The sequence below is a fragment of the Callorhinus ursinus genome, unplaced genomic scaffold (genome assembly GCF_003265705.2).
Source record: "Callorhinus ursinus isolate GAN/ISIS: 27379988/994484 unplaced genomic scaffold, GSC_fseal_2.0 scaffold3, whole genome shotgun sequence".
Lineage (NCBI taxonomy): Eukaryota > Metazoa > Chordata > Mammalia > Carnivora > Otariidae > Callorhinus > Callorhinus ursinus.
The window spans coordinates 36,027,839-36,055,542 of NW_027397065.1; the positions used below are offsets into that span (position 1 = coordinate 36,027,839).

General features: G+C 39.4%; 1 protein-coding gene across 5 annotated transcripts in view; it reads right to left on the reverse strand.

Moving 5' to 3' along the window:
* The window catches only part of TENM2 (teneurin transmembrane protein 2), a 1,506,090-nt gene that overhangs the window by 637,249 nt on the left and 841,137 nt on the right, over positions 1-27,704 (reverse strand). For 2 of the 5 annotated variants that reach the window (XM_073890210.1, XM_073890209.1), the window contains exon 1: positions 9,221-9,525. The exons of the other annotated variants lie outside the window; for them this stretch is intronic. In XM_073890210.1, the coding sequence (XP_073746311.1) occupies positions 9,221-9,266 (46 nt within the window). In that variant the 5' untranslated portion in view covers positions 9,267-9,525. Of the gene's footprint in view, positions 1-9,220; positions 9,526-27,704 lie in introns of those variants that run through there. 5 annotated transcript variants of the gene reach the window in all.

Below are 27,704 nucleotides of genomic sequence, written 5' to 3' on the forward strand. Positions count from 1 at the left end.
CCCTGCAGCACTGTTCTCTACCACGCGGGATGGTGTGGAAGAGGCATTTGATACTATAGTCAGATAGCTCATAGCTACATGCCATCAGTTTCTACACTTTTTTGCGCATGACTTTTCTAGAGAAAAACTTGATAAACATGCTCAACTGTGCAGCAATTTGCTGAACTGTCAACATTTTTCACTTTATATATAAAACAAATCACAATTTTCTAATACATTTTCCAACATCAGGAATATTTAGTTTATAAGAACAAATGGAATTACAACATATAAATCATCAAATCATTCATTTGTAAGAGTTGGGCAAACTGAATTGGCAGCTAAAACAGAAATAAGTTTTGGATATAATAGTCAAATGTTTAAAAACAATTCACCCTTTGGTTCCAGTAATGTTAAAATATATTCAAAAAAGTGTTCTAAGGAATCACAGTTTCATAACAGACCACAGACAAGTAATTATAACTTGAGTCACTGTCAAGGTTCTTGCCATGTGAATGTTCATTTGTCTGAAATTTGCTTAAAACAAATAGATTAGCTTCATTTCGGGAACAAGAATGACATGCCTTTTTTGTTAACACCGATTAATGATTTTAGTTCCTAATGTCATTAGTAGACTATTATCATTTTGCCATTTGCAAAATGGTCTCCAGAATCTCTACATCTCATCTAGATGTGAATGCTTGCCCATTTCTTATATTCTACTGACCTCTAGAGACTATATGGACGTCTATAAATCACATACAATATGTGGTTATAAACACATACAGCATATACATCATAAATGCCACAGACTGAGAATAAAGGGATCTTAACCACATAAGCCCATTTCATTGTAGAAAAATATGCACATATTATTTACATACATTTTCACACGAGACCCTTAGGTGTACATGTTTAATAATAAGCACGTTGATAGCACTTCCCCTGTGTTCTCACTTGTATAGGATTCATTGAAAAGTGAATTTCAAGCAAACCAACCCTATCTTTGCTTTGTGATTTGCCAGCAGTAAAGAGTAATATAGAATTCAGGCACACTGGCCAGGCTTTTCCATAAAGCCAAATTTATTTCTAGTTGAGACTAGATCACTTTATGTGAGGATATTCTGCCCCCAAATCATACTTGCTGTATTTCTTTTCCAGGCCTCCTCCTGACCAGGCAAAGCATGTCCAATTTAGATGTACCTAGTGAGGGCTCAGATGGCTTGGTAAACTTTGAATTTTTTTTTTCCTGTGCTTCCAATCGTTAAATATATTCCTGAGTGAAACAGTCAACATTAAAATACTTTCTAACTCAGGACTAGATCACGAACTCCTTAAGAGTTATGTCTGGGTTGCCTTGGCATCCCTGCTACCTAGCACACTGAACATCAGATTGTGGGAAATGAAAAATGTCAGCTGGAGAAAAGTACAATATCTTACCAGGCATATAGCCACACTATATCTTATTCTCTCTCTCCCTCTGAATATTGATATAGTAGATAAAGATATTGATATAGATACTGATACAGAGGTAGAGATAGAAGTACTTACATATCTAGAGAGAGGAAACATATATGTATGCATGTATGTATAGATATATATGCACATAAATGTGCACACATACAAAAAATGATGAGGCCCTTCCTATAGATACAGAACTCATGACTAGCTTTGCCAATGGTTTTTCTAGTAGTCATTGAGATTTTCTATTCTCAGTACTGTGTACTATACTGCTGTTTAAATTCTCATTTAAAATATGGGTGGAAAAAATAAAATATGGGTGGAAAACTACTGGTCATTACACTACATCATCAACCACAGCTCAGCATTTAAAAACTCCAAGTAAATGTCTTTCTAACATACTCAATTTTAATCTAGTGATAGTATTTTTAGTATCAAGAGAACTGTAACATTTTTTGCCCTTCAGTATATTTGTGTTAACTAGATTACATAGTATATATTTTATCACTTACATTATGTTACATAATAGATTTAGAAACAGAAACATCTTACGAAGTTTGATTAGGCACCTTAAGGAGCAACCAATTATTTATAGCCACATTTGTCAAATAAGGGTAGTATGAGAGAAGAGTCAATTATTGGCTAAAACATATGATATGACCACAAGATTTTTAAAATGTCCAAGCCACAACTGATGTATAAGAAAAGGAGAGGAAATCAAGTTCTGTAGCGATTTCCAGTAGGTGGAATCCTGTGGCCCACTCTGTAAACTTGGAAAGGGGCTGGGAATGCCAACCTCTCTGGAAAAGGCAGCTACACTTCCTACACTAATTTCACCATTTCAGCCTAATTCCGGAATCTAAGAGGCTTTAAAGTCTTTAAAGTCCTCTGGGACTCTGAAGACCTCCAGGGAGACAAATCCTAAATATAAATAGTTTATCAAGGAGTGACTGGCAGTGAGCTGATGATGGAAATGGGCTAGAAATGGTGTTGGAGATTAACTCAGCAGGGTTTGGACACCATTAATCCACGTTTGTACTTAATCCTGGAGGACTATGCTAATCAGAACCCTGACAACTTGCACAAGGTACACTGGCTTGCCCCAAGTGGCCTTAGAAAATGCCAACTAGGTACAATATCCAACTAGTTAATTCAAAATGGTAGTTGGTCTGGATGGCAGGTGAGGGGGATGATGTAAGCCAGAACAATGAAACCAATTACTTGACATCATTCAGGCAGGTTGGTTTCCTTTTTGCCTCTTAAACATGAGGGTAAGATATTGGTATATGAACAGCTATAGTAAATATGTAAATAGAAGGAGGGCACCAAAATTGAAATTTAGTTAGTGAATAGTTTCAAATTTTAGTGAATTTAAATTTTAGTGAATAGCTTTAAAAACCTAGCCACTCAGACTTTTTACGTAATTAGGTCTTGTGAAAGATAATTCACTGGTTTGGATTTTGCTGCTCAAATATGCCCTTCCATACCATTAGCAGAGGTGCCAATGATTAGAGAAATGATTCACGTCAGGTAGTTAGAGAAAAGACAGGGGAGTCAGAGAAGAAATCTGGATAATCCCCACGCTGGAAATGCAAACCCTGGATAATCAGGACTGTACTATATATGCAATTATGATTCTGTACAGTTAAGAGAAATTTGTAATCCATTCAGTTTCAAGCCTATAAAGTCACATTTCTCAAAAACTTGTATTTCGGCCTCCAATGGCTTAAAAAGTTCTCCTTGCTAGACTGTCTCCAATTACAGAAATCCTTCCCAAGTACAAGGCTGCAGAAGTATATTAAACCTGTAGGATACCATGTAGCTGGCTGTTTTACAGAGCTTTACAGCACACGCGATCCCGACGCATGATGTAATACTACTGAAGCAATTCACCACAATCTGATAACACTATTTGTCCAACTCACAAATGTTGTCCTATATGTGTCGGGGAGGGAGGGAATTGTCTTTGAATGGGAAATTCAAAATAGTAAGCAAAGGAAGGTATAAGTAAATCTATATTAACTTTAAGAATCCCCCCCCCACCCTAACACACACACAAAAATTTCATGTGTAGACAAACTCAGGACTGCTATAGATTCAAAATGTTTTGGGTCTATGCAGCAATAATGGAGTTACTGCAATGACCACCAATGTGTGAGTCAGGAAAAGGTTTGGCCACAGCTGTCTGTCAGAAGAACTGAAGTGAACGGTGAAAAAAACAGTTCAAGTGCAAGGCTCAACTTCGGTACTGCATCAAAATGTGGTTGATTCCTAGCAAATAACCGTTAATAATAGGGTTGTAAATTTCCATTGTATTACTATGCATCCCTCCAGTGAACATAAGGGTGTGTATGTTAAGGATCCGTGAGTGCCGATTTTTCCAGGGTTTTCAGAACTCTTTGAAAACATGCGGAAGCAAAAACAGTCAAATGAGGCAGGCTGGAGGAAACAGGAAAAAAAAAAAAACCCACCTACATTCAAGGTACGAAACAATAATTTCTAAGCCTTTGGGAATCTATTTTTTTCCCTTGCATTGTAATACAGTCAAGTGCATGAGTGATGCCTTTTGTGTTTGATAATGTCAAGTGTGAATGTCATGGGCAGCCCCCATCTCTGATGGTATTAAAATGGTGGGAAGATAAAAAGCTTAGAGAAGTAAATGGAACAAATTAGATTAAAGTGGTTGGAGGACAAGGCGAGACAATCATTTATAGCTTGGTTCCAAGGTGATGTTGGTAACCCTGTTCACCTAAATAGTCTGGTTAAATCAATTTCTGAGAAAAAGGGTGGCACTCTACTTACTTAACTGTGCTAATAATTCTTTCTGCTCCTTCTCATTATGAAGTCTACTGGGCACAAGAAAACATCTTAAATGTTAACATATAAACTTCTATTATATAGTTAAGGGAGTCTCCACAGCTGAGTTTGTCAGTCAAATACTCTACGCATCTAAGAGTTCAAGGTAAGTTAGTCAAGGTTTATAGAAAGTAACTGACAAATGGGCAATTCAGAGAGGTAATTAATTTCAAGAAATAAAGTATATACCTTCTCAGAGAGATGAAAACCCTTAAAGATCATAAAAGATCCATCCTAAACAATGTCAGAAAACAGGAAATGAACATAACATTAATTGATTATATCCAAATAGTATGCAGAGAATATCACACCTTCTAAATTACAGGTCTCATCTCTGACAAATGGTGAAGGTTTTTCTTATGAAAACAAATGCATATACACAAAATCCTTGCCTAATGAGGCCATGACATCTACAGTACATACAAGAAATTGCAGTAATTATAATAGGAAGGTGTTTCTCAGAGCCATTCTCTTTCCCCTTGACAGTGTTTCTCAACCTTTCCACCTAGGTCTAGGCTAATGCAATAGATTAGCCACCGGTTTCTGGCCTCTAGACAAGGGGTTATCATTGTTTTTTCAACAACATCCCTAAGAAGTAAGGCAATATCCCACTAGTAACAATAGCTTCCTCAGGCCACAACATAAAGGGAGAGCAGATGGACCCTAGACAGGCATTTCAGCGTCTGTTGGGTGGGCAGGGGTATAGTATGGACCCACTACTCCACTCCTTCCCCATTCTGTTTCCAAAGGAACTCTTCTAGAAGCTTTCAGATTCCATCTTTTCAGTGGCTACTGAATACCTTGACCTGCCATTCAAAGCTCTCAATCATATTGGCATTACTCATTCTGGCCGGTATTACATCCCACATGACCCCTCACTTTGCTCATCAAGATTATTTTGTGTCTTGACCTTTCACTCCTAATTCAAAGGCTTCCACCCTCAAGATCCCCTCAACCTGCAGTGACCTTTTCTGTTCTGTTCTCTTAAGGAAGGAGGTAGAACCGAGTACATTTTAACCCACTAGGCAATTCTCCAGGCATGGTTCACATCTTTTGTCTTCCTAAAGTTCTCATAGAGAAAACAGATATTTGTTGTTGTTTGAAGTACCATTTGGCACATTTAACTTGGTGTTTTTGGGCATAGTCAGTGCTTGATAGCTGTAATGAAAACAGAGAATACCAAAAGTGAAAAGCAAACAAACCGGAAAGAGAAACCAAAATCTCCCATCAAATTGTAAAGGTTTTCTTATTTAAAGACAGAAAAAAAAAAAAAAACCACTCTAGGTCAAGCACAAAAAATGTATTAAAAAAAAAAAAAAAAAAAAAAAAAAAAAAAAGGACCATTCTTACCCAGTGGACTTACAGTGCTAATTACAAAATAGGAGTAGTGGACACTCATGTCTTCTAAAGATAAGCTTTTTTTCCTCCCAGAAAAGAGAAACGAATGGGTGTTAAATCAAAACATCCTCTGGAACATTTCATACCTCAGGAATGAAAACTGACAAAGAAGGGCTTCAATACAGAGGGAAAAATCCACCAGAAAAGAGCTCGGACTGGTTAAGGTAAGAAAAACCAAAAGCTCTACCACATAGGTTGTACACTTGTCCTATCTGAATGTGCTTTTGTAATATCCAAGGCTCCCTGTGCATTGGGAAAAAAAAAATACATACACTTTCGTTGACAATTGAAATCAGTTAATTGATCATTTCCAAAAATAAATATTCCCACAGATAGAGGTCATTGGTTGCCTGAAATTGCATCAGTTCATGTCTGGGTACTAGAATCCCAGGCTCCTCTGGGACATCTTTGTCATTTTATCAGAGTGATTACGAGCAGAGTAGTTCTAGCGTGGGTCCCCTCAGCTTGTAGTGCTGATGCTTGCTCTCTGCATTCCTATTTTCTCCATCAAGCTTTGTGGCTTTTGCTTTGGAAATCTGGCACTTAATATCCAATGTTAATTACATTTCCTAGTCTGAGGAAAATCCTATTGGGCTAATTTTTCAAAATCATATAATGAAAGAACTTCAGTGACAAACCATGTAGGTTTTTGATTGTTTTTTTACGGATAGATCTATTAAGCACTTAATATTCAGTGGGAAAACAGTCTCAGAGCAATGAAATTCTATTACTTTAGAGGTTGCATGCTTTTAATTTCTTAATATTTCATTACATGTTGGCAACTGGTGCATATTTTTATAATGCGTTTGATCATTACTCTTCTCAGAGTATTCTATTTCAGTTCTTCCTCTGACATCATATTTGCATGTTAAAGGGTTTTAGCATTCAGGGATGAAATGTTCTGAATAGTAATGTGCAGTTAACTTGATTTTTTTAAAAACGGAAAACAGCAAACAGACATTATATATAGGGACTAAAGAGAACAATCCCATAATTTTAAAATCTAACTCAAGTTTTAATAGCTTTCTATAGAACATCATAAAAGGTAATGATTCAATATAATTCATTAATTAGCAAATTATGCAAAATGCTATCAGTGGAGTTTGGGGAGAAGGATCTTTTCTGTTGGCTTTTATAAGTCTACTGCATTTCTTTTTTTCCTGTAAAAAAGAATGATCTTTTCTTTGCTCTCCAGCAACATCTACTGGAAAAGTCAGAAAAATGCTATTTATATGAATCAGATAGTTTGAGTAAGGATAGTTTTGGTTACCACATGCTTAAAAAGTGCATGCTGCACTACCACCCAGTTTTACAACCGAATTATTTCTGCCCACGTTAGCTCTAGGAGCTGTCTAGGAGAAGGGCAGTGGTTCACTGATACAGAGAGCCAAGCCGCAACTTCAAATTTATCATCTCCTCACCTTGAAGAAGTCATTTTCATAAACAAAATTAAAACACATGTGCGACGCAGACAACTTATTTCTCCTGGCCCATCTTCTCAACACTTGTCACTTCTTTAGGAAACAACCATCATTATCAGTGGCAGCCCGACACTGAGGAGTTGGGTAAAGTGAGAGGCAGAGAAGAGATTTTACGAGAGAAAGCGATGTCGAGACACGGACTGAATCTGAGAGGAACTACTTCAAGATTCTGCAAAGTTTCTTAAGTTGAAGAAAGAAAACTGTAGGTGATGTGATTTTAAAAAACCCACTAGGCTACCACCAGCATGACTCCATCAACATGCGGTAGCAGTTTCTTCTGCCCCTGTCCACATCTTTCTCTGCTCTTTTCACCATGATGGAAAAATGAAGTTTCCCCACAACCTGTATGAGGGGTCTTCTGCCAGAACTTCCACTGGCTATCATTCCATGATAAAGTCTGATGAGACCCCATCGTCTGTGTGGTCTCCATTCCCCCCAATTCAGCAGCTCCTCGTGTACACTTGTAAAATTGGATTCACGTGCTGCACCCACAAAATGCCAGGAGTGTCTGGCAAACGCGAGGCACGCCAGACTGAGGCATGGAGGAGCAGGTCCAGTTTGGAAAGTCGGGAAGAAAAAAAAAATCTTATCATGAAATAAAAATATAAAATATCCTCTTGTTCATGGTTGCTGGGCTCAACGATGCCACACAGTACAGCAGCTCTTTCCAGGACCAAACCTTGTGGAGGCATTAAAGTCACCTTTCTATAGTTCATTCCAGAGAAAGCATTCTTTTAACAGAATTTTGTACTTTTAATATTCAGATTTTCCCATCCCCCCAAAATTACCTAAAAATTAATTCAAACCTTTTAGGTAACATCCTACGTAACAAACCTGGATATAATTTGGATTTCTGTTATCCTGAAATAAAAACTCTGGCTAATTAGTTAGTGGTCTTTCTTTCTTTCTTTTTTTTTCTTTCTTCTTTCTTTCTCTTTTTTTGCATTCCCATATCTCAGTTTATTCATGCCAGCAATATATTTTAGCAGCAGAGGCAATGAACACAAAATCAACGAAGACTGAGGTTAAAAACAAATTATCAAAACCTTAAAACAACAGCAGCAGCAATAAAAATCAGGCACCGGGATACTACAGTATATTGCATTTTGTGTTTGGTCAATGTTAAAATAGATGTGAGCCTTTTAAGCTTCATCCCAAAGCTCTTTAAAGGAGAAATGCCATCAAATATAATCCACAACTCTCATTCATAGCGTACAAAAGGGACAGCTTCCTAAAAGCCACCTATGGTGAACGTCCACATGTATTCTATATTTAGGGTCCTAATGCAAAGTTCCAACTTGAGCCTGATAATTAGCCCCCTTCATTATTGAGCTGCTTAAAAGCCAGGAAGGCTTACCAAACAGCACCTCCAGAGTTAACTCCCATCTCAAACTGTCATAATTCAGTTATCCTAATTATTTACTGGATCCTTTTCTAAAACATGCCCTAACCTGATGTTTTAACTTCATATTTCATTTGGGACAACACTTAATCTCCATTTATGAAACATCAGCCTGACACAGGTTAAGGAGCTATAGCTTCACTGACAAGATCCAAACCAAACACACCCCAGCAACTAGACTCAAATAAACTCTACCCTTGCTTAAACCTCTAGTGAAAAATTATTATAACACATCAGAAGTTCAGTTAGAAGAAAAATTTCAAATGCCAGCTCTCTCCCAGGCTTTAAGTCCCGGAGTTCAAAAACAGGATCAATTGGATTATTATTTTCCTCCGTTAGCTGTTTAGAATTTAACATAATGCAAAGTGCTATTCGGATCAAAATCATCTTTCTCATCTCTCTCCTTAAATAAAACGGAGGAGAAATCATTCAGTATAAATGCATTTACTATACAAATCTATTTTCAATTGAATTTGCTGCATGCTCTAATTCATCAAAATTAATACAGGTACTTTCTATGTTAAACAAAAGGAAGCCGACTGAAAAATCGGCTTCTGCTGCGGATGCCTTTCTCAATTACAAAACGGTGAAAACAGAGATTTAACTAAGCCACTCGGTCAAACCCTCCGATGGGCGCTCTTACCTGTCTCAGCTGAAGGCTTCCTTCCCTTGTTAGCAGCGTGCAACATCTCTAGCTCGCCCCAATCCTCACCACCGGTCTCCAATTACACCGCTAAATCCACCCCCTGCCTTTTTTTCCCTCTCTCTCTCTCTCTCTCTTCCTTTTCTTTCTTTCTTTCTTTCTTTCTTTTTTTTTTTCTTTTCCCTAGCAAGAAAATGCTTATTGAAAGTGATTAGTTTTTGTTGTCCCTTTTAAGTCCCTCCTGTGGGAAGGAACAGGGGAGCAATGTGACGCCACCTTTTAATCTTTTGTAAGAGTGAAAAGGCAGAAAAGGAACGCTCGATCAAACTGAGCTGCACACATGACTAAAACTCGCAGGAGAGGCTGCTGCTGCCTGGCGAAAGCACCGCTAGGCTTGAGTGTAAGAACAGAGAAGAGGAGAGAGTCAATGGAATGTGACAACGTATGTGCATCAAAGGCAGGAGGAGAGAGAGAACAATGAGCGAGGGAAAAGACCGTGAGGAGAGAGGGAGAGAGGGAAAGAAGGGAGGGAGGGAGAGAAGGAGACACACAGAGAAAGAGAGATGAGAGAGAGAGAGAGAGAGAGGAGAACACGGAGAAAAGATAGAGCGGGTTTCAGGCAAAGGATTCTGAGAATAAAGCCACAGTGCAGTGTCTGGCAGCTTCTGTTTTTATCTCAGCGAGCATGATACACTGCCTCTCTCATTTAGAAACACATTCGTGTATCTTCCAGGTTTGAAAACTGAGATAATCGCAATGTGTCTCTGGTTTTGTCTGATTGGCATTTAACTGTGCGGTGTACCTGTGATTTTTTAGGATGCATTTATGTGCAATTTATTTCGCATATTTATTTATGTAGGCAAAAATGAAAGCTGCTAATTTCTATGGCAATTTGCAACGTAGTTTTACTGGCAGATGGAACTCTACTTATCATAACTGCTGACAAACTGCCATGGGTAAACAAAAGAAGAAACAAATGCTTCGTCTTGATAATTGTCTTTAAGAGAAGAAGCCCACACCAAAATATTAGTACTGGCAAAACCTCTGTTTCCTGGTTAAAGTTTGAAAGGCGATTTCTCTCTAGTAGTTTGTATTAATAAGGGCAAGATAAAAGGGAGGGCAAGATGTTTGAAGGAAAGGTGGTGGAAAAGAGGCTATTAGGAAAGTGAAAACCTAAATTCTTTCTGGTTTCCCTCCAAATGTGACAACAGGCTTGCCTTCTTGAGTCCTGGAACAGAGTTTTTAAGTCACTATTTCTATAGACTTTTCCTGCATCCTTCTGCCTTCCTGTACCATTTTAAAGTAGGTTCCATTTTTAAAAATGAAGTAAAAGAAATGATTTCCTAAATCATATTGTTTCAAACGGTGTTTTACCAGCTCTGTTCCATTTCTACTCATCTTCTGCCACATGGGGGCTAGGATTACACAGTTAAATTCCCTAAGTGACCTCTCTTCTAAGGATGTAAATTACTGATTCCAAGGTCAAGTGTTTGGTATAAGTTAAGTTAAGGGTGAAAATAACTGCTTGCTTTCCATGGTAACCTGAGCTAACGCGGTAGTAAGCCAGCAGGAAGAGGAGACACCCAAGGTTTTGACTGACCATATTTTTGAAATTAAGCAATTCTAATAATGGAAAATAAATCCCATGTGTCCTACTTATAACAGTTATTCTTCTCTCTAAAAATAAAAACCCACCCAGTCATTTCGCTTCAACTATTGTGCATCCCACCAGTATATCCATGGACCCTAGGCTTCTCGTATTTTGGAGATCCCGCGTAAGCCACCAGATGCAGAGTAGAGAACCGGTCCAGGAAAAAGATCCTTCTCCACCCCGGTCACAGTGTTCTATCCAAAGAGGGACTGCTTGATCTTATTAAACTCGAAGTGTCATAATTTTTGTGGTTTGCCAATCGGAGGATATGTTTTTAGCTTGGACCCAAATAAAGAAGTTAACAATCCCCCCCCCCCCCCCGCGCTGCAATGTGATCAAGATGAAGCCCTACTTATCATGAAGGCAGAGCAGAGGATGGAGAACACACAGGGGCTGAACAGAAGGCAGCTGGCCAGAGAACAGAGAATGCTCAGATGTAGAAGAGAAAGGATGCTGCAGGGCCCGCGAGTAGCGAGGGAAATGTGCCCTGATAAATCCAAAATTCTCTGCAGACATTTCACAGAGTGTATTGGAAGCAGCCTCTTTTAAATGACATTATTGATACAGGTTCTATAGTTAAAATTAACTTTATACAAGGGAGTAAGTAGACTGAGAATTTTCTGCCAATAAAAATAAAGACTCTCTTACAAGCATACAACTATTTCAGTGCAATAAAAGCAGGGAGGGGCCTGGGGCTTATTGACCAGGATCAGCAAGACATAGTGGAGGAAAGATAAAAACAAATCAAGGTGACAAAAAGATTTTTTTACAAAAGCTATAAATGGCTGTCAGTGTTGTTGCTTATTTTTACCACTTCCTTAGTGAGGAGGTGGGTACCCTGAGTGGGCATCACTTGTAGTTTGATATATATATGATTTATTCTTAAGAGATCTTGAGTGAAGGGGGCTCAATGGGGTGCCAAAGGTGGCCCCAGTCATGGTAACATTTCTTAATAGAATGTGACTTTTTGCAAGACATTTCTCTGTGGGACAGCTTTATGTTCACGTGTTTATATTGTGGAGTCTGTGGTGGTTGAGTGCTTGGTTTTTGGAACCAGGTTGTCTGGGATTGAATCCCAGCTCTACAGCCAGCTTGCTGTGTGACCTTGACCAGGTTATTTTGCCTTTCTGTGGCTGTTTTATCTTAAAGTGGGTGTAATGATGATACCTGCCTCACAGGGCTGTCATTGTGGAATGAATAATGCATGTGCTGTTGTGAGTTCTGTTCCTAGCACATAGCTAGTACTTCATAAATATTACCCCCTATTAGGAAGTCCTCCCAACAGATTTTTTTTTAATAGCTAAGATAGACAATATTTTATCACTTCAAAATAGCCAACTCGTGAAGACTTCCTCCCACTCTAACATTCCTCGTAAAGTTCTAGTTATTCAAACTGCTTTCTGGGTCTTCCATCTTGGATAACACACTTAACACTCAACAGGTTCTACAAGGAAACTCATGATCCTGCTTCTCAAAGCAAGCTGTAGCTCTTCCCATTTCCTCACCTGTGTGAGGAGTCATCCAGAGCACCTTTCTTTCCATTCTTTCTCATCACTCAGTTATCAATAACTATCAAATACCATCCTACGCAACCCCTGTCTCTTAAAGTTATTATTTCATTTCCAGACTTGTAGGACATTTTCAGTCTGGGCACTTTGGCCTGGACTGGGGCAATCATCCTTGATGCAGCACTTCCCCAGGCGTTTCTGTCCTGAGACACACAGAGGGTGATGAAACGCAGCACTCAGTCCTCTGGGGACACTCCTAGGGTCCTGCCAAAGACCAAACCAAATTGTGACACCCGGCACCTTTCCCTCTCACCAGAAAGAACTTGGAATCTCAGTGAAGGAGGGTGACGTTATTCTAGGAATGACCTTGAGTCCGCTCTAACGGATAAAACAGCTCATCTTCGGCAAACCAATACTTTTACTATTAGTACTTTGTTAGTTGTGACGCTTCTCCCAACTGTCATGACACGGCTATTGAAAATGACCATTTTGAGAGGTTTTCTTTTCTTCTCCAATTCATCCTTTGCAAGCCAGAATAGCCTTCTTAAAATGCCACTCTGAATGACATCCATTCCCAATAGTTATTGATTGGGCGATTGAAAGTCTGTTTTATTTCATTATCTTAGGTATCAGCTTAAAAACCATTAAAGGTTAAAAAAATGATAGTGAAAGCCATTATCATCTGAGGAAACAAAGAGCATGCAGAAAAAACTGTAGGGAAAACAATTGAAGAGGTGCGTCAGGCTGATAATAAAAGGATCAGGTTACTTTCCTGGCCACTGTAATATTTGTGATTATGGGCCTTTTAAAATTTGTAATTTGTGACTTCTCTCATTCTAAATGAATATTAGTATTTCCAAGAAAAAAAATCCCCCAAGCTTCACAATTCTTTAGAGAATGGAGTGCAGGTTTATTTTGTCTCATATTCAATAACCTCTGCAGTCTGACACCAACCCATCCACGTCAATGTTCACTGCATCACCTCCTCCCCGGCAGCTGGAGGCTCCCCCAGCCTGATCACACCCATCCCTCCCAGGGCCTCTGGCACATTCTTTGCTCTCCTCAGAATATTCCTGTCTCCTTCATCAGAACAGATTTAACTCTTTATGCATCTCTTTATCCAAGCCCAGGACAAGTTACCTGTCTGCCACAAAGACTTCCTTGGCCTTCTGAAGTTTACGGTGGTGAAATTGCTTTAATCATAGTAGCTGCTCAAATGCTCCTGGAAAGGTGTTATGTGTAAGTAGGAGCTTGGCTTTGGAGTTGTTCCTAAGCCTAACTCCTGACCCTGAAAATTTGCTTCCCCCCTTGTGGGACATCCATCAGATCCCTTTCCTTGTTCCCTCTCACTCTTCTCATCTGAAAAATACCGTGATGACTTAATTTAATTAGCTAATAAATGTAAAGCGATTGGCATAATAGCTAGTATAGAACCAGCACCTACACAGTAAAGAATATTTTGTAATAATAAAAAAAGAATATTTAGTAATAATATAGATACTTATTAAATGGCCAAGATTTATTCATTGCCTCTAATTTCTAAACCTCAGGACAACCCACTAAATCGCTGCTATTAGAACCATTTTCGGGAAGAAGAAATTGAGGTTTAGCAAAATTAACTTAACCAATGTCACACAAGGAACAAGCAGCAAAGCCAGGATATAAACCCTAGTCTTTCAACCTCCTATAGCTATTTTTATCCACACGATCATTTACAACGTAGCCTATATTGTATTTGGTTTATTATCTAGGTTTTCAGGTTTGTGCCCTATTTTTCCAATTACATTACAGACTAAATGAAAGCAACATTTGTGTTTAAAGCATCTCTGGATCTTTAGTATCTCCCATAAATCTTTAAACAAAGTAGCTTGCCTACTTGGTAAATGTTTGTTGACTGCTTGATCATCTGCGCTCAGGGGGATTAAAGTTTTTAACCATATTTAAATTCAGTGCCACTGTTGTTTGAGGAAATGGTTTCATCATCCTTTCTATAAAAAATTCATAATTATACAAAATAATATAAAAGATAAACATTACATATGAATGAGGCATGCAGATAGAAATGAATGACATTCTCCACAAAAAAAAAAAAAGCTGTAAGAAAGTGATACTCATCAATTTGATTTGGTTCCTCATCCTTGGCATTTATATTCTGCTTGAAGATAGGCCCCTCAGGCCACCCATTCCATGCATGGAAAAGTATAGGTTATTAGCTGAAAGTCATCTGTTTAAGGTTACACAGAAAAGCAGAAATAACCACTCACATACCCACAGTGTTCAGTCACCTTTAATTCTTTCTTTTTAAATAAATGCAACAATTATATCCTCATTTATTTTCCTTTTAGCTAAGTCTACACAATGCTAAAGTAACCTGAAATAGTATAAAATATTCAGCCAACCAATAGCATGGTTTTAGATGTACACGGTGATAAACAATGTCATTGAATATTTAACAAGTTGAATGTGTTTACTAATATAAATGTATACTTATATATATGTAAAAGATATATACATGAATATATGTACACACACATACATACACACATATACATACATACATATTTTTTTGGTCTCTGCCTGCCTGTGCACAAGTGAAAAGCAAGAGAACTAAAAAGAGAAATGCCCTGTGTGCCCCACACAGGATAATCAATGGTATCAAATTCTTGTTGTCTTATACCAGTCTTTTGATATTCACATAAACTTCAGTTTATGCTATATTCCTAGTATCTGGAGTTGTGGCTAGCATACAGTGGGTGCTCATTAGATATATATTTGATAACGAATGAGTGAATAGAATCGCCCCCCCAATTTTGCCTAAATCCATCTATTTCTAGCGATTTTTAAAAAATTTCCACCCAACTGGTTTATTTACATCCAAATACATCCGTTTGTTATTTCCTATGAAATTTGTTTTGTTAAATGTGTGCTACCCTTTGTTCTATATAAAAATTCCTCATCCTCAAAGAATCCTTTCTAAATTGTATTAGTTCATGGTAAATGTTCTTTTCTTGAATTTCAAAGAGCCCATTGCCTGGAACACTTTATTACATATAATTTTCCAAATTAATCTCGTCCTGCCTTTGGATATCTCATACTGTTGGTGAACTGTTATTCTTCTAATATCTGCAGGTCACTCTTATTTCCTCACATCGATTTTAAGTTTACTGAAGGTTGTAGGAACTGTCTTTACTTTTTAAAAAATATAAAATATATTGCTATTTCTTTGGGTACTACGTTGTACTTAGAGTATGCTTATGTGTGTGTGTGTGTATTTGGTGTTTGTACTGAACATATTGAAGGTATAAAATTCTAACATTCAGAAATTACGTGAAAGGCCTGGCCTTTAGAAAACTGTTGTTAGAATACTGCTAGACTAGTGGCAAAAATGCATAGAATTTTTTTGTAGCTTTTTCACCCCTTAGATGGTATGGAAGGCTCTTCATTATTTACTTGAGCACATGTTCAAAGTCAACCAGTGTTCCAATTCGTGTCGACATTAACTCATTCCAACAAACTGAAATTCTCACAGTAGGAAGAATTAGCAACTGTCTTCTGGAAGGATATCATTTTTCCTCAGTTGTTTACACATTAGTTTGAAGTCAGCTTATGTTGACCCATCAACAACTAATCCTTACAGAGAAGGTTTCTCAACTCCATAGGGTCTCACCTATGGGGTCATTCCGAGCCCAATTATATACTTACTTATTCTGGGAGGTTTATTCTTCCATAGAGGGTAATGATGGGAAAGAACACTGGGGAAGACCCCTCACCCTCATAAGCCTTACTCCTTGGACAAAAGGAGCTTTCTTAAGGAAGATTTTTCACCCTCATAGTGCTTCTATCTGTAGTCGATGGGGATTCAAGACACTGGAATTGTCTGTAAATTACTGTTTTTCAAAAAGAAAAAAAATCTCCAAAAAAAAAAGGACATAATCCTTAACGTTTCAAAAAAGCCCTTAATGTATCCTTCTTACTTGTAAAGAAGAGGTAATTCAGGTTCATCTTCTTATCTGTTTTCAAAATTGCACTGAGTATATAATATGATTAAAAGATGGTGATATAGTTTTCTGAAATCAGTTTATCGAATACTATAATTATATCAGATCTTATTTAGCCAATTAAAACAAATTACTTTGCTTATAAAATTGCTTACATTAATTACCATTGTTCTGGCATTTTGGTTTTTGTCTGCTGAACAGAAGTCATCCTGTCTGTGTTCCGTTTCTGTTTTGTGTAGTGATCGGAACACCCCTCGCTTAAGTGAGAACCAAAGTAGCAGCCACCTAATCATAAAGTAAAAATGGAAAGCAAATCAAGAGGGAACCTCAAATCTCTGCTTCCCATGGTGGACCGAATAGAGTTGGCCTCAATGAAACTCTAAGTAAGAATTCACGTTCCTCTCTGTTGAGTTGAATACAGGTTTTGGTGGACTATTTGGTTCTTGTTACTGATGTTTTTCAATACAGAACATTTGAAAGCATCCAACCTGAAGTTGCACAATGATCACAGCCTTGAACGTATTCATCAGAAAAACACGTTCACTGTTACAGGCTTGATTTTTACAGTAACCAGTGTACTGCACTGTTTGCCAGTTTCTCCAATACTCTTACCCATGACAATCACAAAAGCAATTCACAACCTCACTTATCAGATAGTTCTGTTTTACAATAATCTGGTTGCTATTTGTAAAATCCAGGATAAAACAGTGCAATTTCTGATGCTGAATATCTGAAAAGCTCTGGAAGCTGCTAGGAAGAGATATGCACTAAAATATGTAATGCAATGGAATTACACCAAACAGACATTCTGGAGGGTACACACTCAAGTGTATCTCAGTGTGTGACATCTAATGGTGCTACTTTTGAGATTTACAAGCAAATTCTGCATTAAAACTGCCCCTGTCCACTCACAGCCTTTCTTAGCTCCATATTTAACTCTTTCATTAAAAAAAGGTAGAACCCTCCAAAAGAACGATCAATCAAAAAGACAATTGCCATTGAATAACCGTTTCCAGAATAAAACGAAAGTAAGGATCTCAATTAAATAGTTTATTTTATATGCTGGTTCCTAAATCTCTAGATGCTCTCTGAAAGCAACAACATCTTTCTGATGAGAATTTAACTAACACAAAAAAGTGTTGATTTTAACAGCTGACAAATCCCCTATAATAAGGGGCTTAAAAAAAAAAAACAACACAAACAAACAAACCACTTTTCCAGTGATTAGGCTATGCAGATGTCAAAGAACAGTGTGTCATATACTCCCTGGAAGAACAGAGATGACAGTTAAATCTTTTTAGGTGGAGTTTTCATGACTGTGTATTAGTGTGAGAGAGAAATGGGAATAACATGCACCACTGAGAGGCAGTGTAATGCAATAGAAAAAGTTACGAATTTCAAGCCCAGACCTGCCACCATCTCAGTACGTGACCTTGGCCAAATCATTTAACCACTATCTGCCTCCACTTCTCCATCCGCTAAATGGGACTAATATCTCCCAGTTGTTGATAATAAGACTCATAAAAAGCATTAGCAGACTCATAAAGACAGAAGGTTCTGCATATTTTCCTTATGCAGTCAGATTCTGCTAAAGCTAAATCGAGTCTAAGGGAACAAGGAATTGTAATTTGGAAGCTGAATGCTTTTCTGGAGGCTGCTGGGGCACCAACTAATAGACTGAGGCAATAAACCACTCACTGCTCCTGCATGGGCTGAAAGAATTAATGTAGTTCACCTCTGTTACAGCGAGTGCAATACCATGCACTCGGACGATGCTCAATAAATATAAGCTGATGATGATATTGACAGGGTGCCGTGTATAGTCACAGCACTAAGTGAATTTCGAAGTTTAAAATTGTCCAGAAAATTCATTGAATAATTATTAGCAATAAAACAACCTATCCCTGACCTCATTTACTTTATTGTGATATCATCTCATGCATAATAAGAACATCAACCAATCTCTAGAACCTAATAGCCTTATTCTAGTGACTTAGGAGAATAAAAATATGGTCATCCCTCTAACTATAATCAGAATCTTAAAACTTCCAATGTTATCACTCTGGTGCTACCCATGATCATTTTTTTCCTGGATTATTGTAGAGCTTCCTAATTGCTCTCTGTGATTTCCACTTTGGGCCTCTGGGGCTGATCAACTACACTAAGGACTTTGAATGTGTCCTACCTTTACGTGGCCATAGCCTTATGTAGCCCTCCCACACTGACTCTGGTAATGCCCTTGAGACTGGCTTTGGCCAATGGGACAGAAGCAAACACCACACAAGTAAAGACATGATAAGCACTTTTAAGCACTTGTAGAATTGGGGCTTGCGTTGTTGGAAGGGTGCCACCTCCATAAAAGAAAGCCTTGTCTGGCCTCCTGGATGATGAAAGACCACACGGAGAAAGAAAGAGGCCCAACCATTTGCTCAAGTCCAGCCCCCACCTGAACGAGCAGCTGGATGTAACTATGTGAGTGAACTCAGGCAAGCCTGGCAGAACTGCCCAGAAAACACACTGGAATTGGAGAGAGAACACTCTTGTTTCAAGCCACCAAGCTTCGGTATAATTTGTTATCTAGTAACAGATAACTGATATGACCCTTTACTGATTATTCCCAGTTCTACACTCAGAGTGATTCTTTTTGTAATATAAGCCAGATAGATAACTTCATTCCTCTGTTCAAAACCCTCTAAGAGCTCCTTCTCTCGCCCAGGGTGAAAACCAGTCTGCCCAGTGTTTGAAAGATTTGACATGCTTTGTCCTGCCCACAGTTTACAAGATCTCAAATCCTACTAATTTCTCCCCCATTCTCTTCCCACTAACTATGGCATGCCTCTGCCTAGAATGTTCCTCCTTGTGAACATGGATTACTCTCTCACCCAACTTGACTGTTTCCTACAACATCATTTTTTTTCAGTGATGCTTAATCTGATCACCCTATTTAAAACCGCATCATTCCATCTCCCCCCAAGATCCCCCTTCCCCTTACCGTTCTTTCTTTCATCCACTTAACAATAATAAATCACTATAGAGTTTGCTTATTTTGGTTGTCATCTGATTATTTTTTTTTAAGATTTTATTTCTTTATTTGCCAGAGAGATAGAGAGCGCGCACATACAAGCAGGGGGAGCGGCAGGCAGAGGGAGAAGCAGACTCCCTGCTGAGCAAGGAGCCTGATGTGGGACTCGATCCCAGGACCCTGGGACCATGACCTGGGCTGAAGGCAGATGCTTAACCGACTGAGCCACCTAGGCATCCCGGTTGTCATCTGATTCTTGGAATATAAGCTCCAAGGGGCCAGGGAGTTGGTTCACTGTTGGATTTGTAGCACCTAGTATCATGCGTGGAGCATAGGATAAATCAATAAGTATTTGATAAATTACAAAATAATCCTGCCAGGTTAAGGTGCCCAGAGCTACAGATTGGTTTCTATATTTAATGATGATACTGAGAGGGAGTAGAGTCTGTAAGTGAACACAGCTGATGCAATTTACAAAGATTTATGGAACATCATTTGACGGAGCACAGAAGTAGCCTGTGGTCAAGGGAAAGAGAAGGTCAAGAAGGTTCTTTGGGAAATATTTTATCGGGGGGTTTCTTCGGCAGGTACTGAGACAGGCAATGAAAAGCAAAGAGAAGTGACTCTGCGTAAGGATAGCCACCCAGGAAAGGCTCAGGAGGAACCCAAGGGAAGTAAAGCAGACTCTCCTAGCCTGCTTGAATCGAAAAAGCAAGTGGTACAAGGAGAAAGATGCATCCAAAGGGTAAATCTGGTCTTTTTTTTTTGGAAGCCAAAGTTTGTGTTGTGCTTGTATCTTTCTCAGGAAAAGCCTAAAAATAAAGAGAAACACATCTGAGGCTTTGTCTTTTCATGTCGATATCAGGGTAGAGAATGCACCCTGAGAACACTGTTCTGGACTCCGGCACGTGCCCAGCGACAGGATGCACTGGCATTGATGCTCCGTAAACACGTATATTACAAGGCTTGTCACCGTTTTCTTAAGAAGCTAGCACCTGATTTGACTGATCACAAAGTTGGCCAAGCACCTGTCAGAGGCTTCCCTTTGAGTCCACTTTGTGCAAAAGTCCATCTTACAAAGGCTCAGCCTGGGCTGCCAGTGCGGCCTCCAGCTTGCAGCACAGGTGTGCGGCCAATAATTTACCTTAGTTAGTGCAGAACAGACAGGACCCGGGATGACTTCACTTCACCTCACTGACTCAATCTTTGTGCAAATCTCATCCGAAACCATCCATTTTCCTCCTTGCCCACACCTCATTTTCCCTGTTGCTCTGCAATTATTTATTATCTGGCTCAGTAATTGTATTGTTTATAGCAGCCATACAAATTCTATTGTTAGGGGAAAAAAAATGCCTCTTTGCCCAACTAGATTCTCTTGTGTGGGGAATAAAGGATGTTGGTCTCTTAGAGCTCTTAATATACAGCTCTCAATGTTCAATTTTCCTAAAAATGAAAATTGGCAAAAAGCAAAGTATGCAGGAGCTGTATGGTTGGATGCTACTACAGCTTCACGTTCCCGCTGATGGATGGTGCCCCCTGAATGTCTGGGAGCACTTGCTGTCAGTCCCCCACCCACTGTCTCTTTAACTGCTTCAGTTAGTCATTCATAGCCTTTTCCAGAACCAAAACACCAACAGGCAGAGCGATTATGCCAGCCCAGCAGATGAGGAGGCTGATGGTAGTGCTGGGACTCAGTATCATTTTTTTTTTCTTTTTTTGTGGGTCTCATGTATATATTCCAGCATTTGATCCCAGTTAATGTAAAATATTTACTTCATGATTTGTGGTGGGGGAAATGCCATTTAAAAAAAATCCCTTTCACTTAATTACAAAAGATGTAAATGTGGTCTCACTGGTGGGAAAAAAAAGTTACTCTTAACAACGAGGTGTAAATTGGTGTCTGCTTAATCTGTTCACAGTAGGAATAAAGCCTAACACTCGCCTCCTCGCCCTGATTTTTGAAGTAGTACCTGGGAAATTTATATATGCTCTTGCAGCATCTCTGATTTCTTCAGGAAACAAGAGATAGGAGTTTCGTGCTTGATCCTTCTACCAACTGTGGGAACATTTCTTTTGTTCTGTTTCCAGCCTCTCATTTGAACTGTGGGCCACAGCCGCACTGCCTGACCTCAGTCACCGGCAGCAAGAGTCCGGCCTTCTTTGGCCTCTTTTCTCTTCCCAGCGACTGTGGCCTCCTGCATGTCCTGAAATGGAGTCAAATTAATAGGGAAAGCAGTGTTATTTCTACAATGACCTTGTGCTCCCGGGGAAATTGCAGGCACTATTCTTTCACTTATGATGTTTTACATTTCAAAGAACTTAGCTCCCTTTGATATTAAAGAACGGAATGTGCAATGTAATTGTTAATTGTTTTCTGGCCTTTCATAGGTTAATCAGACCTGCATCAGGTTTTCCAGAAGGTGGTTTTGTTCCAAAGCAAAGGACTGGATTCCTCGTCAAGGAATTCTGAAAACGGGAACCAATGTTAATTGGTTGAGAGAATAAATAGACTGAGGTACCTGAATCCTTAAGAAAAATGGTTAATTTGATTACCTCAGTCCCTCTGTCGGTAATAGAGAGTTTCTCAACATTGGTGCTATTGACATTTGGGGCCCTATCACACTGTGTTGTAGGGGGCTGCCTTGTGTAGGATGTTTAGCAGTATCCTTGGCCACTCCCCTGTGAGCCCCGCCCTGCATCCCCCCCTGCCCCCTCCCGCCATTCATGAGAATCCACTCTTTCCGGATATTGCCATATAGCCTCTTGAGAGCAAAACCAACCCTCGTTGAGAACCACAAGGTTAACTGAAAAAATGGTGGGTGGTGGTGGGGAGTCATTTTGGGATTCTGAAATGTATAGAATTGACTGGCTTAAATGGTAATTAATATAATAGTAGCTAACAGGTATTGAGAACTCACTATGAACTAATTAGCACTATGCTAATTGCTTTATATGTTTGATTTCATTCGATCCTTAAAACAAACCTATGAAGTAGTTGTTATGAGCTGCATTTTACAGTTAAGGGAACTGAGGCTTAGAGGGGTTAAATAATTTGCCCAAGACTCCTGAGCTGGAAAGTGGAACAATTAAGTATGCATAGACCCAGAGGTCCATGCACCAGCCTCTCTTTCTGGTTTGCCTACTCTCCTTGTGGTTATAATCTAAGTATCTAAATTAAATTTAGGAGTTGATTAAGCACCACTACGTTTAGGAAATTCACCTACCAGCTAAAAAGTTCTAAAAACCTAAGACAATGCTTGCCCTCAAATAAAGTATGCAAAATAGAAAGTATAATACAGACATTAATAAGAGAAGTATGGGGTAAGAGCCACCAGAAAGAGAGCAGAGGTCAGAGTGCTCTGGGTCAGTGCTTCTCAGACCTCAGGGTGCGTAGGAATCACCTGAGGTCGTATTAAAATGCAGGTTCAGACCCAGTGTGGACTAGGCCCTGGGATTCTTATTTCTAACCAGCTCCTGGGTGATGAGGCAGCTGGTCTGAGGACCTTGCTTTGAGCCGGTAGTCTCTATTGTGCTAGGAAAATGTAGCTTCGATGCGTTTGAGAAGTGAGGCCCAACAGTGTATATGTGACATGCCAAGAAATCATCCCCACAGAGTGGAAGGGGTAGGCGGAGGCAGTGGGGATTGCCTTGGCCATGACAGCCTTGCTTGTCTCTCAGCACTTCACTTGGAACATCGACGGTATGCCTACTCATGTTGACTGCCCACATATGCAGCTAAACATCTGCCATTTTAAAGGACAAATATTAATTTGAAGCACGAAAACACCTACCCATTGAACATAGCTTCTTTCTGCAAACAGATTACATTCTTATGATCGAATTTTTACTTTCGGAAGAAAATACTTCTCTCTCTTCAACCTACTAGGCTGTCGGCTACATAACATATATCATTTCCCCCTCCAGACTCTGTGACATGAATGACTATTGGAACTGCAACTGGCCAAGAACTTATGCAACAAGGAAAAATTATGTATATAGGAAGCCAAAACCAAAAAGGGATTTTTTTTATCCATTGAAAGTCACAATTAAAATTACAATTATGAGGATTATAAACTAGACCGCCACTTATTTTAACTGTGCTCAGAGAGACAGAATCGAATCCTGTAATAAACATTCACAAAGAAATGGTTTAGGAACTGACCTCCATTAGCGGTTGTGACCTCTTCACCCAGACCCCAGGGACTGCTGCAGATCACGCACTGCTTTGTGACATCTGGGTTTGACCGTAAGGTCATAAGGAAGGGGACACGTTCAGCTAATTTTCCAACCAGATTTCAGGGGGACACAGGAGTGAAATGATTCCCTGGGGTGTAGAGAGGAGCCATATTGAAGCAAAGGCTGAGAGGCTAAGAACTGGAACCACCCAGTTATTGCTAATACTCAGATATAAAGTGGGTAAAGATTGTATATATTTGAAGTTACAGGTATCACCACCACTCAGATTGCATCATACCCCTGGAATAAGATTGTGAACTTAGGTTCATTCAATAAGCATGTGTTTCCTGAGCACTTGATATGTGTCAGACCTTGGGACATAGAGAGGAACCGTCATCCCTGTCCTCAAGGGTCAGCTAGGATCAAGTGTTTATCATTCATGAGTCATTTGTGTCACACCCTCATGATTTTTGCCCTACCTACTACTGCCTATTCCGGTATTTATTCAATATTTTCTCTTTAAAAAAATCTCACTTTTCACAGTTGTAACTTGGCCTCATCTTAAGCAATGATAGCTATGAAATTATATATTGGAATTGCTTCTCAAGGCTGACCAAACCCGTAGTTCAACTACTAACATATACTCACTTCTGTGACTATTGGCACATGAAGCCTGCCCCAGCTTGGGAGTGGTCACTGCCACACCAGCCAACCTGGCTTAGCTCCCAGATCCTCCTGCCAATGATTCAGACAACACATCACAGGGGTCAGGCCTGGTACAGGAGGGGGTTTCTAGTACTCCAGTACTATACTCTGGACAGTGTCTGTTCTGACTGGTGTGACCCCTTCCCTTAACTGTTTTGCTTCCACAAAACACTCAAGGCTTCTGTTTTGTGGGGTTTTAGAGAGTGTACATGTTCATCTTAAAAACAAAATAGGGGCTCCTGGGTGGCTCAGTCAGTTAAACTTCTGATTCTTGATTTCGGCTCAGGTCACGATCTCAGGGTCATAAGATTGAGCCCTGTGTCGGGCTCTGTGCTCAGTAGGGAGTCTGCTTGAGGTTCTCTATCTCCCTCTCCCTCTGCCCCTCCCCCTCCCATTCTCTCTCTCTCTCTCTCAAATAAAAAAAAAAAAAACAAAAAACAAAAAACAAAAATAAATCCTTCTGCTCCAAAAGACTATTGCATAGTGGTTAGAGACACTGAATCTGTGGTATAAGAAGTTATACTTTTTTCCAAGCTTCAGATTCTCTCTTCTGTAAAATGTGCATAATATTAATAATCCCCAACTCATGGATTAAATCAGGGATTTTCAATCTCATTGCTATTAACATCGTAGGCCAGATAATTCTTTGTTGCAGGCTACTGTCCTCTGCATGGTATATTTAACAGCACGCCCGGCCTCTGTCCACTAGATGCCAGTAGCAGCCCCCCACCCTTAGTCTTGGGAATCCAAAATGTCTCTAGACATCGCCAGATGTCTTCTGGGGGAAACAATCAACCCCAGTGGAATATGACTGAACTAAATAAATAAACCACGTAAGCTTCTCAGCCTTGTATTTAGCACATATTATGACCTCCCATACTATGACCTCACTTATTAATTGCTTACTATAGGCTTGGCAGGCTTCTAAGTGCTTTAACTCTATGACCTTGTTGGATCCACACATGACTTGTGAGCTAGGCCCTATTATGATTTCCATTTTACAGATGAGGAAAATAAATGATAGAGAGGTCAAACAAATTACCGAAAATTCCACAATCAGTGAGTGGCAGAGCCATGATTCTAAGGTAGTTTGTCTCTAAAGTTCAAGCTCTCAGCCCTTTGGTTTTCCTACCTTTGGAGAGGGGGAAGTCTCTGCAAAACTAGGCATCATGGTGATGATCATAATACGGGTTGATTATTGAAAAATTCCATAACACACCGTAGGTTAAGATTTTTATACGGAGAAATTATATCCCAATTAAAGAGACTGACAAGTATACAAGGTACCTGATAGGAAATTCAAATATAGATCATCTGTAATTAAATGTTGATATGCCACTGGTTTGTGTACACACACACACACACTTTTCTCAGGATTAGAAAAATCTTAACTTCCCCCAAACTGATAGAGATTTAAACACTGAGAACTTTACACATCAGATAAATGCACATCGTGCAAGAACTGGTATGCTAGGGGGTTTAGGGAAATCAGGAACTGCAGAGATGCAGTGTTGGGGTAATCAGGCTGGGGTCAATATGGTAACCTAAAATAGGGGTGATGACAGGGGTGCCTGGGTGGCTCGGTCGGTTAAGTGTCTAACTCTTGATTTCGGCTCAGATCATGATCTCAGGATTGTGAGATGGAGCCCAATGGGGTTCCATGCTGGGTGTGGAGCCTACTTAGGCTTCTCCCTTTCCCTCTGCCCCACCCCTGTCTCTCCCTCTCTAAATAAATAAATACATAAATAATCAATAAAATAAAATAGGGATGAGGACCAAGAGGGGGGCATCTGTTGCACTCCCCATTGGTTACCGAACCTAGGCAGCCGATATATATAATAGGCATTGACATGGTCTAGGATCCATTTGTCAAGGCTGGTATAAGAGCACTTGGGCAAGCCCACTCATTTACTGTGGTAGCTTGAGAACTAATTCTTTTACCCGTCCTTCTGCTTACCAGCAGTGAAAAGAAGTATTTTGTGGCATTAAATGCCCCCTGAAAACAATGTATAGGTATATGTAGATACACACATGTTGTTGCCCCTGATAAACAAAAATTCATACACAAAGATGAAAATAATACAAACAGAATAAGCAAATGTAAACACAAGCTTTTGATATGGAATATGTACACACGAGAGAGAAACTGAAATAGAGTCTAAGAATAACTACTTGGAAAGACACCGGTTATTTCCTCCCTCGAAAGTCTTAGAATGCAGGCTAACATTGAATTAATAACTTTGTCATTGTTGAACACAGAAAAATGGGAGCTTTTCTCCATTTGACTGAAAATCTTTGCATTTCTACCAGTCTGAAATAGAAACTTGCAATTAAATCAATTAAGCAATGAAAATCAAATATTCCATTAAAATCTAATTTTCCTCATATCTGATTGGTTGTAACTCAACTGAGTTGGAAACAGATGAGAGAGGCAAAATGACTCAAAGTCTGAGACATGGAGACAGGAGAAAGGGACAATTTCAAATATGTTCATAGAAAATTTAATAAGGGCATTTAATTTCCTTCTGCTTGTGTAAGTTTAGCCATTAGGGGTTCCCCAAACATAGGATTTCAGAACCTATCCTGCAGATTGAAGTGCTAGTAGCAAGATTCCTTTCTTTTCTGTCCTCTTGTTGTAAACATGTCCTTGAAGTTTCTTTTTCCCGTGAAGGAATTTGAAAAGGCTAGTCCACACTCCATTCAGAAGGTGCTGTGTGTCTTTGTGCACTCCAGCCAGCCTGGAATGTAGGTGTTCTAACTAACAGTCAGTCAGATTGTAATCGGCCATGTTTGACGATTGGAGGAGTTGCTGTCACCCAACAGGTCAAGGAGGGATTTATTCTCCTTAGTAGCAAAATGGAGGCGCTTTCTCTTGAAGATGTTGGAAAAGAACAAGCCGACTGACTTAAACATTCTTTTCCCCCTCTATCTTTCAAGGTGACGACACAAGCTGGCTACTTTTATCCTAGCAGTCATCCTATGGAAGGAAGGCTGACTCTCCAAGGATGAAGTGGAAAATGACTCCACTGGTTGTCCAAAAACAAAGTTTGTGGGGAGAAGACAATATTACAAGTTAAGATGCCCTTCCAGGGTTTGACAGACAGCAGGATGGCCACCTGAGTCTGTATTAAATGTAATATATTGAATGTGATTAAAAATGGAATATGTAAATAGGCAAAAGAAAAGATAAAGAGAATGAACCACAGTGTGCTTCAAATTTTAAATACCAAGGTGCTGTTTGGTCAGTATTTCTGAGAAAGGCTTTTTTTTTTTTTTAAAATTCACTTTTCAAAATCATTTTTAAGGCCTGAACTGTTGGGGTCTTCCAAAGGGTTGCTTGTATATTTGATTGCCATAGCCAGCCCCAAGTGACGTGAATCTGAGAAAGGGTAGAGAGAGCCATAGAACCTTTTCCAAGTGCCCC